Here is a 19,032-nt window from a genome sequence, read left to right as displayed (position 1 = left end):
TAAAGAAATATAAGCGTCTCATAGAGGATAAAATGAGTGATGATATTGAAGAAGAAAGAAAGCTCTTCAAGTTGTAAGAGAAGGTTTTATTACCAGTGCTATTTACATAGAAATAATACAGCCTTGTCCCTTTTCCCCCCCTTCAATGTGCACAAATGCACACAACAAGCATACACACTTCCCCAAGCACACACACACACACATACAAGCACACATACATACACACACACACACACACACGCTCACTTTTGTATCCAAGAATATCTCAGTACATCAGAAATAAGACACATTCTTTCTAGATCTTATACAATGTCCAAAGGAAACACAAATTATCTCAATAAAACAATATTTCAAGTAGAGCTAACTCATTTTAGACAAACAGCATTACACGTGTTAGATGTCATGTGAATAAAAAAGGAGCTGAAATGAGGAATTATGGGAGGTTTTGTATTGAATAATACCAGCTAACTTGGGCCAGATGAAAATCTTGTTTTCTTTAATGTAGTTCTACAAAGGCTGACTTTTCAAAATAGGGTCATTGGTGACACTTGGCCCTGAAACTGCAGAATTATGGTATTATTTAGGAGAGAAAATAATAATAATTTAACCTCTGCAGTATAAAGATGTTCCTCTAAATACAGCCGGACTGTGTTTTCTTTGAGCTGATTTTTTTCCCCCCCCCTTTAATTCTCCTGCGTGTCTTAAAAACATGGCCACTAGATGGCAACGAGTGCTTCAGATGCACACAGCAGTAATGTCACAGATGTTGTCTGCCCCCTCTTTTGTTTTCACTCTTTAGAGGAAGGAGACCTCAGCTGTTGAAGGAGATTCTCCATTATGGGTTCAATGTTCTTTTGAAAATCATTTCCATTAAAACATGTTTTTTAAAAGGGACAGTAACAAAAGGAAGGTCAGGTGAAGCAGTGTGCAGAGCAGAACTATCAGGGCCGCCTGGATGGGTGTGAGGGTGCGTGAGTGAGCACAAGTGTCTGTATAATTGTGTCCGTGTTTTGAATAATGGTATAGACATCCTTCTTTTAAGGTATGATCAAGAACGCTTTTTGTGCATTAAGGGACTTATGGGTGAGATCTGCGCTAGAGAAAGTCAATGCCAGAGGTGTGTGCTTGTGTGTGTGCGATTTCTATCAAGCAGCAGCCTTTGATTTGAAATATTGTCTTACAAAAGAGAAAATTTAAAATGAGCAACATTTTCGACTAAAACATAACATATCCTGTCTTGATTGCCACATACTGTACGTGTTTATATATGAACATTAAAGCATATGTTAAAACCTGGTCCTTTGTCTTTTCATTTGAAGGTAGAGTGGCGACTTAGCAATGAAGACAGGTATAGAGCAACAGAATGAAAACTAATATTGCTTTGAAGCAATGTTTTTTAGGGGGGGAAAAAATGTGGTGAGAAATTAAGAAAACTAAAAATGTCCCCTTTGGCATTTCTCTCTAATGTGTTCCTAGAGCTTCATTAACATCAAGGGGAAGGCGAGAAGCATTTTTGCTGGATGGAATCTCAAATTTTTTTTTTTTTTTTTTTAATAATTCAAGTCCGGTAATCCAAGAGGGGATATGCTTTGGAGTGTCTATTGGGCAGCAAATATTACCTTTTCCTGCAAGCTATCCCATTCTCCACCTCCATAAACTTGATTCCATTACCAAGTCCATCAGTTTGTCAGTTGTGAAAATCGGTCCATTATTTCAAAAAGTCCTCCATAGAAATTTAAGCTGTTTACGCTCCACAATGTGGGTTTGTTTTTTTTTCAATTCATCTCCTGAATTAACTGGGCTGATGTTCAGCCCAGGAATGGTCCCTGCTGTTCGTCCTTTACCAGGCTGTGGTTTCTCCCATCTCCTGGCCTTGGTGGGACATTGGAGCGCTGTAGCTGGAGTTACTCGCCAAGGAGAAAGGGGGACTGGGTCCACCCCCGTACGCCTCCCCCGGGACCGGCTGCAGGGAGCTCGGTAAGCCCGGCTCCGGACTGGGGGTTTCCGCGTGGGATATCATGTCCGTGAACCTTTGGTCGTCTGAAGGGTGGTGGCCTGATCCCTCCATAGCTCCGGGACCAGAGCCCAGGATGTAGGGGGACTCAGCTGGAGATTGAGCCTGCGAGGACGGAGGGCCGTGAGGGAAGAAGTCATAGTTACTCCCTGGTCCGTAATAGTCACCTTGGTATTCTGTGGCGGGGCAGAAGAATACATGCAGTTAGACTTTCTATAAGAGACATGAAATACAAGTAAAAACATTCACAGTTCCCTCTGAGCAGTGTGCAGTTTTACACACAACTCCACCTTTACCTAAGTGGTGAAATTGATCATGTCCAATTTCCAACCAACCAGTCTCCAACAGCCTCATTTGAGTGTATAAACAACTCCACACCTCTCCACCTCAGTTCTCCCGCCTTTTACACAGTGCATTTATCTTCCTCACTCATTCAGCTCGCAGCCATGCGTGCACCTCGATGGATTCCCCTGCTGAAACTTCTGGATTTGGATGAGGTACTCCAAAATGAGATTCCAGCCTCCCCACAGCCCTGCCAGGTCCTGTGCTCAGCAGCCCTGTCGCCTGCATCTCTCTGTCATGTCTGATGCAGCTCTCAGCACCATCCCTCGTCTCCACCTCGCCGGGCTGTGGCTACTTCCAGATCACTCTCCATCATTCCCAGCATGCAATCCAGCTAGGGCTGCAACTAATGATAATTGTCATTATTGATTGATCGTGCGGTCTATAAAATGTCAGAAAACGGTGCTAGATGCCCATCACACATTCCTAAAGCCTGAGGTGATGTCTTTATATTGCTTGTTTTGTCCTACCAACAAAACCCAAAGCTGGAACCAGAGAATATTTAGCATTTTTTGCTTGAAAAATTGCTGGAACAACAATTTTATTATCAAAGTGGTTGCCAATTAATTTTTGTCAGTCAACTAATAGATTAATTGACTGATCGTTTCGGCTCTAAATTTTCCATTGCTGCTCCTCTGGACATCTGCGTTGAGCCACTTGCAGCACATTCCATCCATAATTTTTCATGCCGTTTCCAGCACTGCAGCGACTGCACCACTTCAGTTCAAAGTTTCAGCTTGAAATCGTGTTGCTACTGTGTTTTTATCCACAATTACAGAGTTGTATCGCAAATAGATTTCCACATAAGTCAAATCAGTCATGGTAGAGACAGGTTTACCTCACACCATTTTCATTTTTACAGTGATATCAACTGTGCAGCACCACAAGTCAAAATAATTCTCTATCAAAAATGCATTATACCTGCTTATATGTCAGCAAATCATTAAGATTTAAGATCTCTGTTGATGCCAACATTGAAGTCAGTAAAGTCGTGCCAATAAACACATGCACATGAACCAAGCAGGTGCAACAGCTTCCTCATTCTGTAAATTATTTCAAAACTATGTGGCAATTTTACTCAAAACCACAAATGTCAGCCTGATGATGGTGCAATATGAGAAGTGATAGGGTCACCACAGTTAGTAGGATTTATCCCCTGGGGGACAATGAGTCTCTGTACAAGATCTCAACATCTAACAGGATCAAAGTGTTGGTAGGCATAAACTGTATTTATTAAAACTTCCTCTCACAGTGTTATTTGTGCAAAGTTTCATTCATGACTGAAGGCTGTCTTGTCTTAAATTTCTCCCAACTGTCTCATGGCAGTCACTTCAAAGCGCTGCAGCAAAAACTGACATATTAATGACAGAGAAAAGCCCAAATTCCTTGCTTTCACTGAAAATCTCCTGCGCACACTTGGATTTACAAATATTTTCTACCTAACCTCTAACACTGACTGACATGTTTGTGCTTCTTGAGAGGTGTCGGCACACTTGGATCCACAACTAATGTTTGACATCTGCAGGTATTTTCTCACTCGCACCTAATTTTTCATTTAATATCAATGAATGTAGAGAATGAGAAACATATCTCGATATCCCAAAACAACAGAGGTGAATGGAATTTTGTGGTAGTCACAGCTAGAAACATCGAATGTGACAAAATCAACAGTATTTCCACAAACAATGTCCCCATTACTCCGGATAACGGTTTTTATGGGACTATTTCTTTGGTGGTCCATATGAAAACTGCTTATTGGATGATCAGACAAACATCTAAAACCATGGACTAATACAAACAAAACTATCTATTGATATCACTAGTAACCACTATAAGAGACTTTTTCTCTTTTTTAAAAAAAAAAAAAGTTGGCTGCACACATGAATCCAGTCCTGAGTGCCAAGCCACTTAAAGATCCGTCCAGTAGAACCACACAAGCCAACAACTGGGAGCTCTCAGAGCTGCCCAGTATGTATAATTGTGTATATTTGGCATTTTGAAGTGGCATACAGCTGCTCCAAGTCTCTCAAATTTGCAAGATTTGCTCTGCTCAACTTTAATCCTAAACCAGGGACAGACATCTCCAAACCAGGCACCAATATATATCCAATCTGATCACATAGAGATCTTTTCAACACAGAAACAGTCTCAAAAGAGACAATGAGTCAGTTAAACCAGCAATGCTGATTATTTGGCCACTTGAGGACAACAAATACAAGTTGAGAACACAAGGCTGACATATCATCACCTTAAAAAGTCATGGTTGGTGATTTTAGGTCCAATATTTACTCAACTTTTAGCTCTGTTTTTTGTCTCCACCAGCTCCTGAGGGAAATATCTGGCTCTTTAGCTTATAAATGCTTCCCTGTGTTCACCAGTTAGTCACTAACTGTGTCTTTCTGCTGTTTAGTGCTGAGCAGGTAGCGTACAGTCAGTTTTTAGAGCTTTTCGTGCCAAAAACAGCACAATGCAAGCAGTGAGAATGAACCAAAACAGTAAAGTTGCATGACAGAAAACCAAAACAATGAGCTGAAAGACGCTATAAAGCTCTTTAGAGCTATGGGAAACTGCATTTCTCTGTGGATTCATCATTACGAGCAACCCCTTTTCATTTTTTTTTCATTTGATCCATTGTTATTATAAAAAAATATTGAATATAGACACTTTAAAATCTATGGGATTAAAACAATCAGACTTGCTGAGATGGCAAAAGTTTAGGAGAACAGATTTTGCCCATTTCTTTGACATAAAAACGATATTTCATGAGTTGTTGGTCAGAAACAATACAGCCAAAACAGTTTAGAAAGAATTCTTCTACTCCATGTGTAGCCAATTACTTCACACACCGTTTGCATCCGTTAACAATTACAAACTCCACCTGCCTTCCGCTTCTCACCGCTTCTATATTCTCGTTCCAAATTTACATCTCCCTCCGCTCCAAATTCCCTCACTTACATTAAATCCGTTCTGTTGCAACACCGCCTTGAACTGAGATCGATGGCAGACTTTATCCCGGTGCCCCAGATGTTGCTCTAGCATTTCTCCGCTCCCAACCATATGTTCCTCTCGCTCATATTTCAGCAGTTCATAAATGGCAGAATCAGGAGCTAACAGGTTAGATATCAAGAAATGCTGTATGTTGCCTAATTATAAAGAACCGCGTTTATTTGCTTAGCTTTTACACTGTTGCACTGCTGCTTTTGGAAACGATCAAGAGAAACAATGAGAGCTGACACAACTTTCACAAACAAGCTGATGATTTGATCTCACAAACAAGCCCCTGCTAGTTCGGCCGACCTTGAGAATAAGCAACAAGCTTGTGTGTTTGTGTGTAAGGGGGGGGGATGGATGGGGGGGAGGAGGTGGGGAGGTGGGTGGGGTGGGGGGGGGTGTTGGCTCTGCAAATTATAATTACACTCACACATGCAGACACACTGTACCACACACAGACACTGGCCTGTGCTGCTGCGCCACAAAAGGGTGTGAAAAGCAGCGTGTGAAGAAAGCAAGAGAGATGAGAGCAAGGGATGAAGGTTTTGCCACTCCTCCCTCTGCCCCCCCCCCCCCCCCCCCGCCCCCCCTACCTCCCCCCACCTCCAACCCTCCAACTCCCAGCATTCCAGCCTTGATGGCTCCAGTTTATTGTATCCTCAATGCTCCGGCTCTTCAGACAGATGTGCAGGAGCTGTATAGAAACCACGGCTCTCAGACTGTCCATCAAAAACAAACTGCTGATATACATGACAAACGCATCTGGTTTACTGCTACACTTCAATGTGGGGGCTATTGTGTGTGTTAGTGTCGTGTTGTTATCTGCGGCCCACCTGCTATTGTCTCAAAATGTTTTTTTTTCCTTGTTCCAGGTGAACAATATAGGCTCAGCAAATACAAAATGTACATAGTTTTTCTTCAAGTGTTTTTTTTTTTTTTGAAAGAATATTGATTTTAGGTGTCTTTACGCTGCCCGGAGATCAAATTGTGATCTTAGCAGTCGTGATTAGAAAAGAAAGGTACACAGTGTAAAGACAACAGCTTATCACTCTCACATGAATAAAGCAACAAAAAGACTATCAGTGTTCAATAGATTTGCCAAAATCAGGAATTTTCTATGACATTAACATTCCATTAGTTTTTTAAAAGCATGCTTTCTACAGTATGTGTCGGGTCAACGCTGCAATTTGTGGTTCATCCTGGTCAATGAACGAGTACAACACCACAGACGCCTCTACACGTTTCCATCTATGCCAAACAACAGACATCATTTCATATCTTTGTAGTAAATACAAATTAAAGTGTAATCCGTAAAGGTTATAGTATGAAAAGCATATGTCTTTTATTAATAGGAGTTAACACTTAAGCTTCTGTAACTTTGGTTCAGGATCATTTATACTCATTCTGACTTTTTGGTTGTAAAATTTAAAGAGTTGCCTTCAAGTAACCTTTTTATTTTATGTACACTATTTTTCGGTCTTATGCACAATAATACGGCTGCCTGGTAAGAAGTTAATATCATCTTCAGAATCTTTTCAAACTTAAGATATCTGCTCTGCTCTCATTACTGCAAAGCTTTTTTTTTTTTTCTTTAACACTTAAAGAAATTAATGAAAACTACTTTTGTTGGATCTTCTCTAATGTGTTAGTTTCCTTGAAAAAAAATCTTTTTTTTTTTTTTTTTTACCTTACTAATTTGAGGACATAGCAGCTTCATTTTTTAAGAAGGAAATTAGCGACTGATGCTCATGAAGGGAGCGCTGAGTTTTTATCAAGTGTTGTAATCTGTAAATGGTTATACAGCAAAGACTCATTTTGATTCAAATTAATTAGGATTAAGATTAAAACTAAGGGTGCTAACGTTTTTAATGCAGAATAACACATGAATCAAATCTCACAAATACCGGTGTTGTCTTTTGTTTTTTCCAGAACTTGCTATCTTTAAAGTTCTCCGTCCTTACAGAGTGAGAATCCTACAGATAAATCAATATAAATTGTGTGTTTTCAGCTAAAATGGATGACTGTAGATTGCCACCCGTGCTGAACGACACTCTCTCGCTGCTGCTTTGTTTATAGAGTGACTGATTGGAATAAATACAATTGTTCCCTTCTCTAACATTTATCCTCTCAGCTGTAACAAGTGACGGCATGTGACACTTACACAGCTTTTATGCTATTTTGAGTTTTTGTTTGCTGGCGTTCCTCTGTGGAGGTAAATGAAACTAGAATTTGGTGGTTTTTTGTGTCAGTTAAAAGTTTTAAGCTTATTTTCTAACTAATAGTGAAACTTTGTAGGAACATTCACACTGAAGGAAGACGGCCCAAACTAATGACTTATGTTGTATCTTTAAACAAATACTCCATTTACACCTGGTGTTAACATGCGGTCTGTATCTGGATACATTATCTGGATAAATAAAACATGTTAACGCAGGTGTAAATGCACATTGTGATCAATCAGACCACATTAGGCTCACACTGTGATCTGATCTCAGCTCAGGTGTAAATGCAATCAGATCAGTGTGACCACATTCATGAGAAAATAATTGGCCCAGTAAGTTGAAAGGTCACCTAGCTTCACCTCTTCCTGCCACCTAAAGCAAACCCTGCAAAGACTACGGGTACATCTCAAGTCTCTTGATTGCATCCCTCGCTTGCGTCTTTTCCTTGCGTCCTAGTCTCTCCATATTGAGGATGCAGGAGAGACACAAGGAAACCATATGAGGAGAGAAGAAATATGTTTTTAGAGACACTTTTTTTAGACACTTCCCTCTGAAGCTTCGTCACATGAAGCGACGTCTGTTTCTGATGACGGCTGCAGCTGATCGGTCAGTCGGCTTTAACATCTGTAGAGACTTTTGATGTAGTTTGTGTCTGTACACATGTTCTCTGTGCTAATACTAATAAAGCAGTTATCACTGGCAGAGCAGCAGTGTTTTCTCTCTGCAGCCTGTTACCTGTTCAACAAACACCTGCACGTGAATAAAAACCTGCGTTCTGTATTTATACTGAGTCCCGCTCAGAGGCACAGGAACCATTTCTACTGGCAGAGTGCGTTTATATTATTTATTTATTATTTGCATCTGTATTTATTGATATTCTGATTGTGAACTCATTATTTGATAACCCAGAATATGATCAGGGTGTCTTTTGAACACTGGAAATTATTTATTATGCTAAACGTTTCAGAGAAAAAGGAAATGATGTAACTCATATCAAACGTTGATGCTCAGGAATTTACAGCCTCACATGTGACTGAATGAAAATATAAATGTTTAAAATGTGTTTCTTGCTGACAGACAGACTCTTCCTGACTTTAATTTGATCTTTAATATCAGTTAACGGGGGAGACAACAGATCAAATTTACTCCGTTATCCGTCTTCCCTCCGATATGAAACTGCAGTGATGTTGCGACAGTATCAGATCAGTCCGATCAGCTGCGGCATCCAATCAATAAGTGATATCCAGTAAGGCAGCGTGTCAGCTGGTAGAAGACTTCCGTGAAGGCCGCTCTCGTGTTTCCTCGCTCATGGCTCCTCAGAGGAGGAATAAGAGACTTGAGAAGGCCTTCAAGATGGCGGACCGGAACAACTTCCGGTTTAAGCGAGGATGGAGGAAAGATCATATAAGAGGCTTGAGATGTACCCGATACGCAGTAGCAGTAACTAGAAGTCTTGACATCTGTTGGTGGCAGCAGTTTCCTTGACCTGGGATGCACCATGTTTGTTTACAAATCCGCCAGCAGGCATAATTGAGAAAACAAGAAGGCATTTTAACACTAGTTGTAAATGCAAAGACTCATAGATTGAATGTCATTATCCAAATAACGTATCCAGATACAGATCACGTGTTAATACCAGGTGTAAAATGGGCCCATAGAGAATTATGTGACTCTAAACGTTGAAATAAACTACATTCACGTAACATCTTCAGCATAATGTAGAGATAAAACTGTCTTTATATAATCTCCTCGCAGCCTGATAACATACTGTAACCAGCTCAGCCCTGTTGGTGCTGCTGAAGGTTGTAATTCAGTTACACAATATCACATTTTTGGAGTGAAGCTTAAACCAGGATGCAGATTATTTTTTGCAATTTATTGAGCAAAATAGATCAGAGTAATCCCCCATATTGCATATTTCAAGAGATAAAGAACCACACGGTGATTTTGAGGCTGTATATCTAAAGAAACAACAGGACTGTGCACTTAATTCTTACCTCCGTAGTAACCATACGCCCCAGGCCCCAATATGTCTGGATCCTCCAGCCTGCCTCCCAAGGGCCTCATCCTCCTCGGGCCCCTGAAGAAGGCGTGCCGCCGCGCCCCGAGAGCGCTCAGCTGTTTCATTCGTCGCTCTTTGGATCTTCTGTTCTGGAACCAAACCTGCAAACACGGTAAAGAGGCGAGATTACAGTTATCAGCTGATCTCCTCATTTTTAGTTTCTGTTCTTTTTTCACTCAAACTTCTACGACGTCACGGCGAGAGTCCAAATCACTCACGTCGTCGTAAGATTCAGAGTTTAATCACAATCATTACAAGATTCAGTCTGTTGCATCTCGCGCAAGCAAACGCACGAAGCACGACTGACAGAATTGAAAACAAATTAATATGTATCAGCTGTGACTGATTTCAATTTGAAACCTGATCATTTTAGGTGATTTTCAGTCATCTATTTAATTTCACGCTCATTGTTAGTTTGTGTTGAAATCATAATTCAAATATAATCCAAGCAGGATTTTGTTGTTTTTTTAATAGATGTAAAGAAAGGAAGGAAAGTATTTCTCACAAATGGCAGGAAGTATTTGCTTCAGTTACACCTCTGTAAGTATTTTGACTTGTATTTATCATGATTAGTTTTGATACTTGGAAGTTTTAAAAATATAGTTACAGAAAAAGTAAAGATTAACCAAATGTAAGATTAAAAATTAGAATTGCATTCAGCTGTGATCAATTCAGTAACACCAGAGGCATTTTGTGCCTATACTTCACTCAGGTGGAAAAGGGCTTTTATATATATTATATATGTATAATAGAAATGTCTCAATACATCTCTGGAAAGCACAAAGACCAAGTTAAAAAGGAGGGAAAGCCTAAAGATGTTTTAAATTAAGCACTTATCAGTGACAGAATATAAGAAATAAGGATGATTGTGATTTTTAAAAACACTTTTCACTCATGAAGACATTTTCCTGTCGCAAAATATGATGAAAGTTACATAAACGTACGCCGACACACGACCTAACACACCTCTGAACAAGTTCAAATAAACAGCGGAAGCCATAAAAATCAGAATTACAAAAAAAAAAAAAGGCTTTATCACTAACGTTAAATAAACTGTCTTTGAAGAGGAACAAAGGGGAGGAGGGGAGGGGGGGGAAGAGGATTTCAAAAACTGTAAAACTACACACCATATGGAGGAATGTCTTTGCATTATAAGCACATAACACATCTTGTTTCGCCTTTTGCATCACTGCTGCATAATGATGTATGTTCACACCAGCTAGGCTACACCAGAGGCAGAATCCCACTGTGCTGCAGATTAACAAAAACACACACACACACACATATACACACACACACACAAAAACACCTAAAACCACTTAGGCTCTGCTCTATGTGCTCCAGCGACAGAGGCGACACCTGCTTATTGAGAACAATCGTCTAACTGTAGGCTACATTTTTATGGAAATGCTCCCGCTCCCCTCGAGAGAGCGTTGCTTAGGGATTACATACACACGCCGGAGAAGCAGCGTGGCTCACAGGGCTCCCCGCGTTGAGAGCAATGGTATTTAACACACAGTGAACGAGGAGGAAGATGACGAAACAGAGCCTCCATTTTGGCTCCGAGCACCACGATGGGGATGGGGATGTTGGGGTGGGAGGGGGGTGGGATATCACAGGGAGGAGGAAGGTGGCGGAAGAATAGACTCCCTGATTGATTGGTGGATTGATTGATTGACTGTTGGATTGAGCTGTGTTGATACACACACACACAGCTGCCTGCAGTATATGATATAGATGAGGCGTTTGAGGGGCCCCTGGTCCGCTCAAATAAGCAAAGGGAACAGGCTGTAAGTGAGTAAGAGCAGAGAGGTGGGAAAAGAGGAGGGTGGTATGTAAATCTGTGAAATCAGCGATAATTACAGTGAGTGCACAAAAAGCCACATCACAGTTGGCAGAGATGGTGCTAATCATCTTGACACAGTCTGCACCCAGACACCGAGCTCTGGGAGACTGTGTGTGAGTGTGTGTGTGTGTGTGTGTGTGTGTGTGTGTGTGAGAGAGAGGATGAAAAGACAGACAGAGAGAGGTCCAAAACAGTGTACACTCGTGTTATATCCTAAAAACATGTTTGAACGTGGTGTTTATTCCTCTCGCCCTCGGCAAATACACGTCTAACCTTTTACCGATTTCACGGCTGTGCAACACGTACAACAGTTATCTGCACAAAATGAATGATACTCCTTAAAAAAAATTTTTAAAAAAAACACCACCACACGTATACATGCATCAATAAATTGGATTACTAGATTTTAATTTCAGGGAATAAATTAACGCCTGCAGATATGAACGTAGCCCGGCTGAAATTGGATGCAAATTGTAATGCAGATTTTAAAAAAGAGGAGGAGGAGGAGGAGGAGGAGGAGGAGGAAAAAATAGTGGCGTGAGTGGAGTTTTAAAAGTTAAAAATAAAAATTAATTTATTATAAATAGTAACAATAATAATAAACTACAAAAAAAATGGTTTTCTTTCTTTTGTAGAAATTTAAAAACCCATTTTAGGACTCACACTGCTTCCAAAACTATGTGTTTTTACTGCTAAACTATAGATTTTTTATGAGATAAAACATATTAAAATGCAAATTGGCAAAAGCATTTATAAGGCAATAATTTCATTTTTTATCTTCTTTTTTTATATGAAATAATTCCTCATAATATAACAAAAAAAACACTTCACGTGTGTGTACATTTTACACTTGGATGCACTAACAGATCACACCGTGTTTTGACGTTTCTTTCATACATAATGAGGCCTTCAGTTAAACATCTGAGTTTTGAGTCAAATTAAGATTAATAATCCGTCATTTCTCATTAATTTCTCTTTGTCTCGGGCGGATCCTCCCAGTCCACACAACCTGTTCTTGCATCACTAACATCAGACACCAGCAGACAGGTGATCTTACCTGAATGACGCGCATGTTTAGTCCGGTTTCCTGGGCCAGCTGCTCCCGGATATGCCGGGTCGGTTTCGGCGTGGCGACAAACGCGGCCTTTAACGTTTCCAGCTGCTTAGCCTTGATGGTGGTCCGGGGCCCCCGTCTTTTGGTGCCCGAGTTCTGCTCCTCATTCTCAATATTGTTCGTTTCCTTGTCTGAGGACGTTGAATTGTCCGTCTCCTTTATGTCGTCCTGTATTGGGTCCTGCAGATCCGGCGATAAACTCCTATCTGTACACGACGACACTGCGGAACGAAGGGGGAAGGAAAACAAACAGAGGAAGGTCACGATCCGAAATGTCAGGGAGGAGGAGGAGGAGGATGAGGAGGAGAAAGAGGAGGAGGAGGAGGGGAGGGGGGGGGGCTTTAATTAGGCCTGGATGCACAGCTGCAATAAAACACTGAAAAATATGCATCGAAATATGAAAAAAAAAAAACATGATTTCACCTTTTTTTAGTTTTAAAATTCAATGTATGTATTTATTTGTTATCTGCACGTGAAAAAAAAATACCTGAAACAGCTTTAAAAAAAAAAAAAAACAGCACAAATAAAAACTCCTATTATTCGTCTCCTCTAAAGGCAACGATCCTCTCCAGGCTCCAGAGGGGGAAAAAAATGCAGATATGAAAGTAAAATATCATATTTCTGTAGGATATCAGAATAAAAATATGTCTATACGGAACAAGGGAGCGTGACGCCATCAGCACACAGGACGTGGAGAGAGAGAGTGGTTTGTGTCTTCATGAGCTTTCTATAAGCATGAATAGACAGTTGAAGAGGAGCAGCACGCACGGGCCAGACTACTCATCCCCAATGGACCCTGGCGTACAATAACAGAGAGCCATTGTCCTGTGGAGGTAAATATTGAAACCATTCATCTGACAAGGTTGTCGTGAAAAATGCTCTCCACGGACTGCTGAAAATGTTCCAACAACAATAACAACAACAACAAAAAAAAAAAAAACCCGAAAAAAAATCTTCAGTACATTTCTACGTCTCGATCCGCCCACTTCCTGCTTTTTTTTATTTTCTTTTGTCCATTGAAAGGCCGATTGCCATTTTATTGATCAGATATGAATTTATCCACAGCGCTCGTTCATATATATATATATATATATATATATATATATATATATATATATATATAACACACAAACACGAGCACAAGAAGAAGCTTTTTGAGAATAAGAGACACAAAAAAATACGCACAAATCATATCACGCACATTTTTTTTTTTTTTTTTTTTTTACCTGAGTTCAAGTTGACTTCCTTAATGGCTCCTGAGCTCAGATAATCTTCTTTGCACACAAACTTGTTTTCGTCTATCACGTAGAGTTCCTCCCCCGTGGACAGCTGCTTGTTACACACCATGCAGGTGAAGCAGTTCAGGTGAAACACCTTGCTGCGCGCTTTGCGGACCAAGTCGTTTGGTGAGATTCCCTGCAGACAGCCGGCGCATTTTGTGCCAAACCGCCTGGACAGAAACGGAAAAAACAATGTGAGATTTATTTATTTACTATTGGGGTTTTTTTTTTTCTTATAAAAGCGTGAGTTTTTTCAGGCCCACGCGCAGTGATGATTGTAGCTTATACACACGCACATGGCCTGTTAGAATAAAACACTTAAACTCATGTTTGACCAACAGAATATATTAAAATTGTTCATATCCACATTTTATTTTATGGCAAAATATGTGCATGTTAATAATTATTAATACTTATAATATAATGATAGGAACTGATTAATAATTCGGACATTCATGGATATGATAATAAGATAATATTAACACACAAATTATAGGCTAATGATGCGTAAAATACTCTTATTTCAAAGCTAATATTAAGGAAAATAACAACAACAAATAAAAATAGTAAGAATGACAATAATAATAATAATAATTCTTATTGTTTGTTAATTTGGGTAAAAAAAATATTAAGTATGCTGTTAAAGTATTTAATAAACTATCATCTATAATAAATAAAACGATAAATAAAAGCATGTCTTGCTCTATATAACTGACTCAGAGTATTAAGAGAAACGACGGCAGCAATTAAACTGGAAGGAGAAAAAAAACCTAAGTCAGACTTTAAAAAAAAAAAAAAAAAAAAACAGCAAAAAAGAAAAAAAAATCATACTCATAATTTTTGACGGAGGTGCTCTGACAATAACCCCACGCAAAAAAACGTATTAGTGACAATCAACACATTGTAGCCAAGGATATATTATGGGATTAAGCAGAGTGGGAGCATCTTAGCGTGGAAATCTTCTCTTAATCCATATTCACCCGCTTAAATACTGGGTGGGATTTGATACACAAATAAATTCAGCAGAATTTTCCCTCCTGATTTGACAGTGTATGAATCAGAGGGAGTGAGCAGAGGAGGAGGAGGAGGAGGAGGAGGAGGAGGTGGAGGAGGAGGAGGAGGAGGAATAGGTGGAAGAGGCTGCTTTTTTTTTGTCATTTCATCCTGGAAAAAGACATATTTGCTGTATCTGACAGTGATGTTGGGAGTGTTTATCACCTGCATGGATGCTTTTTTTTATATATTAATATGAAGAGTTTTAGCAGATGTTTCAGGCCTCCCTGCACTGCACTTGGATTTGCAGTCGGCCTGTCGGGGAGGGAGGGGGGGGGGGGGGGGGGGGGGGCTTAAGCCTTTGGGTGAAAGCAAGCACTCTTTTTCTCTTTTTGTGGAGCTTTGTTTTAACACTAATGTAGGCTTGTCTCTCCATTTGCAATGGTATCGTTTCACTGTCCCCCCCTTCCTCCCTCTCTCCCTCTCTCTCTCTCTCTCTCTCTTTCTCTCCTCTTTTCACATGCATGGCCAAGCCTCCCCCCCAGCGAAAGGGTACAACTCTACTTACACAACAAATGGACACATTAGGGTGATTACTGTTTCGCCTGGCTAATGGCCGGCCATTTAAATCCACCGCTTGATGGGACCTGCGGTAATATGATGGCCAAGGCCGTCCGAGGCCAATAATAGCCCGTCCCAACAAAGCCTGATGTGTCTTACATGTCATTAGACAATTTGGGGAGAAAATAACTGACACATACAAATGAAAATGATGCTAAGAGAGTGCGGCGGGACAAACAAGGGCTTCACTTATCACTCAATTACCTGAAACACTTTTTTAGGAATTGTGAAGCGGTTAATAGCCTAATGGCTGTTTGAGAAAGTGTTGTCTGGATCTGCAAAATAAGCTAAAATACACGTGGCTGCACAATTACATACAATTTTAGATGCACCCTTTTTTATATATATAATAGTAGAAGCCATATTAAAAGGCCACACGGTCCAAAATAATGTGGCCAATATTTCATCATAGACATGAATTAAAATCCTAAAATTTTACACACGTGTTGTCAAATATACCTTTAGATTATATATAATTTCCTTAAACTGTTTCAACCTCTGACCCTCAGAATTTAATTCTAAGCTTGACTTTGTGGGCCACATTATTATTACTGACACTTTTCTTTTAATTGTCTTTATTTCTTCTATTTATTTTTTTTTATCAATATGCCATCCGTAGAAATATTTGTCTCGTCTTAAACTGTGGAATCATGGCGCGTATTGTTGTAAATATTTGAATCAGAGCCCATTTTTTTTTTTTTTTTTGAGGAACTCTCACTCCAGACTCTGTTACCTGAAAAAGTCCGTTTTGCAATAGAGCTTTCCGTCCCTGGAGAAGCACTTCTCGGTGAGGTTGCAGTTACAGTCACAGCACTGGACGCACTTGGCGTGCCACGCTCTGTCCAGCACGTTGAGGAGGAACCGGTCCAGGATGGGCCGTTCGCACCCGGCACAGTGGACCATCATGTCTCCGGCCTGCAGGACGCCGAGTGCCGACCTTCCCACACGGACTGCGCTGCTCGGACTGGGGCAACCCGGGTCCACGCGGAACAACGTCTTGGCTCCGGGAGGGTGTGCTGTCAGGCGAAAATTGGAGGAACCTCCCGTGACAATCCCCCGGAATTTTTTTTGTTGTAGTCCTGGTCCTGTTTGGTTGCTGTCCTGGGCACTTGTCACAACCCACAATCCAGAGGAGAGGAGGAGAGATTTCAGCCGCGCCAGCTGATGGACTGCGTAATGGACAAACCGGACATGTTTTCTCACGAACACGCAGTTAAAACATCATCATTCAAACGTGTTTATTTCTAATATTTTATCCCTCGCTTGTGCTTTGTTTTGGGTCCAGTCATTTCCTTCGGGCTCACTTCACGTCGCCACTTTCGCATCACTGTGCCTGGTTATCACGAGGTTTTGCCAGCGCGACGCGCGTCCTGCGCTCAGATTGGATGACGCTCTTGTTAATTCCCGTGCCAGGAGAGCCAATCAGAACGCAGTTGTTATGGTTACACGTTCATAGCTGTAGCCTCCGAGCGGACCTGAATCGCACGCCGTGCAGAAATACCAGGGCCGTGGATGCAGGGTGTTTCTAGAGGCGCTTTAAGAGGCCAGCATGCATGTGGAGGGTTTCATGGCGGGCCATGGAAACATCGCTGACTTTAAAAGGAAAAAAAAAAAACACTACCTGCAAGGTTGGATTGTGCAACCTAAGATCCTCTCTGCAACATTTTGATCGCACCTTAAACGTGAAAGTCCACACACACACACACACAAAAAACACGGTTAAGGTTAGGAAATACCTGTAGAACAGGCAAGGTAGGACGCATTTACATGGCACGGCGCTGCTGCCACTCAAATGAATCTGAATAGACGCAATGAGGGTGGGAGTAGCCGAACAAGGGCTAATGCTACACAACCTTATAATGGCCTTGTGACAAAACGGCCCTGCATTACACTGTGGCGGTGCAGGGTGAAGAGGAGGGGCCGCGGGCCTTTTCTCATGCAGAAAGCTATTTACAGGGAAATGCGATGGATTAGCTGGAGCTCATCAATAGGGAGAGCCTGGTCACCCGGTGCTTTAACAGAGTGGCCACCAATCGAAGGGAATTTCAATATTTACCAACAGCCGCGTTTTGTTAGTTGCAGTTAAGCAAACATGCAATACGCTAATTCATGTTAGTGGACGGATGGGGTGAGACTTGTTTAAGCATTTTTTTTTCTTTGCACGTTAATGATGATTCATTTGAATGACATTAGGTGTGAATTTTGACTCATTTCGGTGCGATTATGGGTCATTCAAGACAACATTTAGAGAGAAACAGATAAACAACGGAGCTGTTAGTTTAAAGAGATGAAAGAAAGAAAAGAGAGTCTTTCAAAAAAGTGTCAGTCTTATTTATTAACACATAAAATATTACATTTTTAAATGCATCCACGAAATTTACCCAGTTTGGGTCAATAAAGCCACTGAAGAAGAGGTTGTTTTGACACAGTTTTAGTGTTATTTTCTATTTTACTGTTGGGTTATTTACTCAAACTGCATCTTTATAATCTACTCTAGTCTTTTTAAACTTAGATGTCACAGTTTGTTATTGATTGTTAATAACTTGTGTATCTTTTGAATGTCATATGCACATGGATTTGTACAAGAAACATGACATTTGTGACAGTTTTCAACCAACTTACATAAATTTTAGTGTGCATCTATCTATCTATCTATCTATCTATCTATCTATCTATCCATCTCAAACTGCATCTTTAAATTGGAGTTAATCAAAAGCAAATTGAATACATAATATTTTAATCCATTTGGGAGATGCTTTTGTCTTTCTTATTGTAATTTTTTTTTTCCTCATGTAAATTCCTTGGGTGCAGTTTGCTTGCTCACATGGTCACGATGAACCCCAAAGTGCCCTTGTCTTGCTCAAGGGCACTTTGATTGGACAGGAGAAGCCAGTTATCGAACCACCAACTTTATAATTAATAGCCAACCTACCTACTCCACCACCTGAACTATGTCTCTTTCTTTATGTTCCTGTTGTCTATTTGTTTTCCTTCCTGTTCTTATTTTTGTTTGTTTTGTTTTATTTTGCATCCTAAACTGCACCATTAGAAGTCGTCTCCACTTCCCAGCTGTGTGGATTACACTGTGGCACCTATGGTGTAATTAGTGTTGTCCTATCCAAAATTGCAGGCCAAGTGTGGATTTATCCTCCAGGTAGCAATGGTTTAACCGGGCTATTTGAGGACTTTGTAGAGACAAGGCTGAATGAGTTTTCCCAATTATCTGAGCTTCTAGTACAGCACCCTTTAGCTTGAGAGACAGAAAAAAAGGGGAGGGAGGGGTGAGAGAGGGGGAGGTAGGGTGGATTCAGCGGGGCAGACAAAAAGCCCACGGTGGGAAACAGAGCATGTGAGGCAAACGCGTCCAATCGCCTCTTGTTTGAATGTAGCCTCATCACATTGTGCAAAGGAATAAAGAGAAGCCCTGTTTGCTTTGCTCTGCTCTCTCCTGTGCACACCGAACGCCACCCAAAGAGCGAAGCACCCACCTGTGGAGAAAAATAAGGGAGCTGTCCATGGTACCGAAGGCAGGAAGCACCAAGGACAG

The 19,032-nt window shown here is 40.7% G+C and overlaps 1 protein-coding gene across 1 annotated transcript; it reads right to left on the bottom strand.

Moving 5' to 3' along the window:
- Nucleotides 1-676: 676 nt before the first annotated feature.
- Nucleotides 677-17,422, bottom strand: lhx5 (LIM homeobox 5). Its single transcript, XM_044334557.1, has 5 exons — nt 16,219-17,422; nt 13,818-14,041; nt 12,535-12,812; nt 9,567-9,732; nt 677-2,190 (listed from the first exon to the last, which is right to left on the bottom strand). Exons 1-5 carry the CDS (start codon nt 16,389-16,391, stop codon nt 1,841-1,843), a joined length of 1,191 nt encoding a protein of 396 aa, XP_044190492.1. The 5' UTR covers nt 16,392-17,422; the 3' UTR covers nt 677-1,840.
- Nucleotides 17,423-19,032: the final 1,610 nt, after the last annotated feature.

This window comes from Thunnus albacares, chromosome 18 (assembly GCF_914725855.1).
Source record: "Thunnus albacares chromosome 18, fThuAlb1.1, whole genome shotgun sequence".
Lineage (NCBI taxonomy): Eukaryota > Metazoa > Chordata > Actinopteri > Scombriformes > Scombridae > Thunnus > Thunnus albacares.
This window is presented reverse-complemented; position numbering and strand designations above follow the sequence as displayed.

Bases quoted from the DNA above. Each gene is read 5' to 3' on its own strand.
- lhx5 (XM_044334557.1), bottom strand. From the start codon at position 16,391: ATGATGGTCCACTGTGCCGGGTGCGAACGGCCCATCCTGGACCGGTTC. The intron at 9,733-12,534 runs GTAAGATCACCT...CCGTGTTTGCAG, and splicing joins TAAACATGCGCGTCATTCAG to GTTTGGTTCCAGAACAGAAG. The intron at 2,191-9,566 runs GTAAGAATTAAG...GCCCCGCCACAG, and splicing joins GGCGTATGGTTACTACGGAG to AATACCAAGGTGACTATTAC.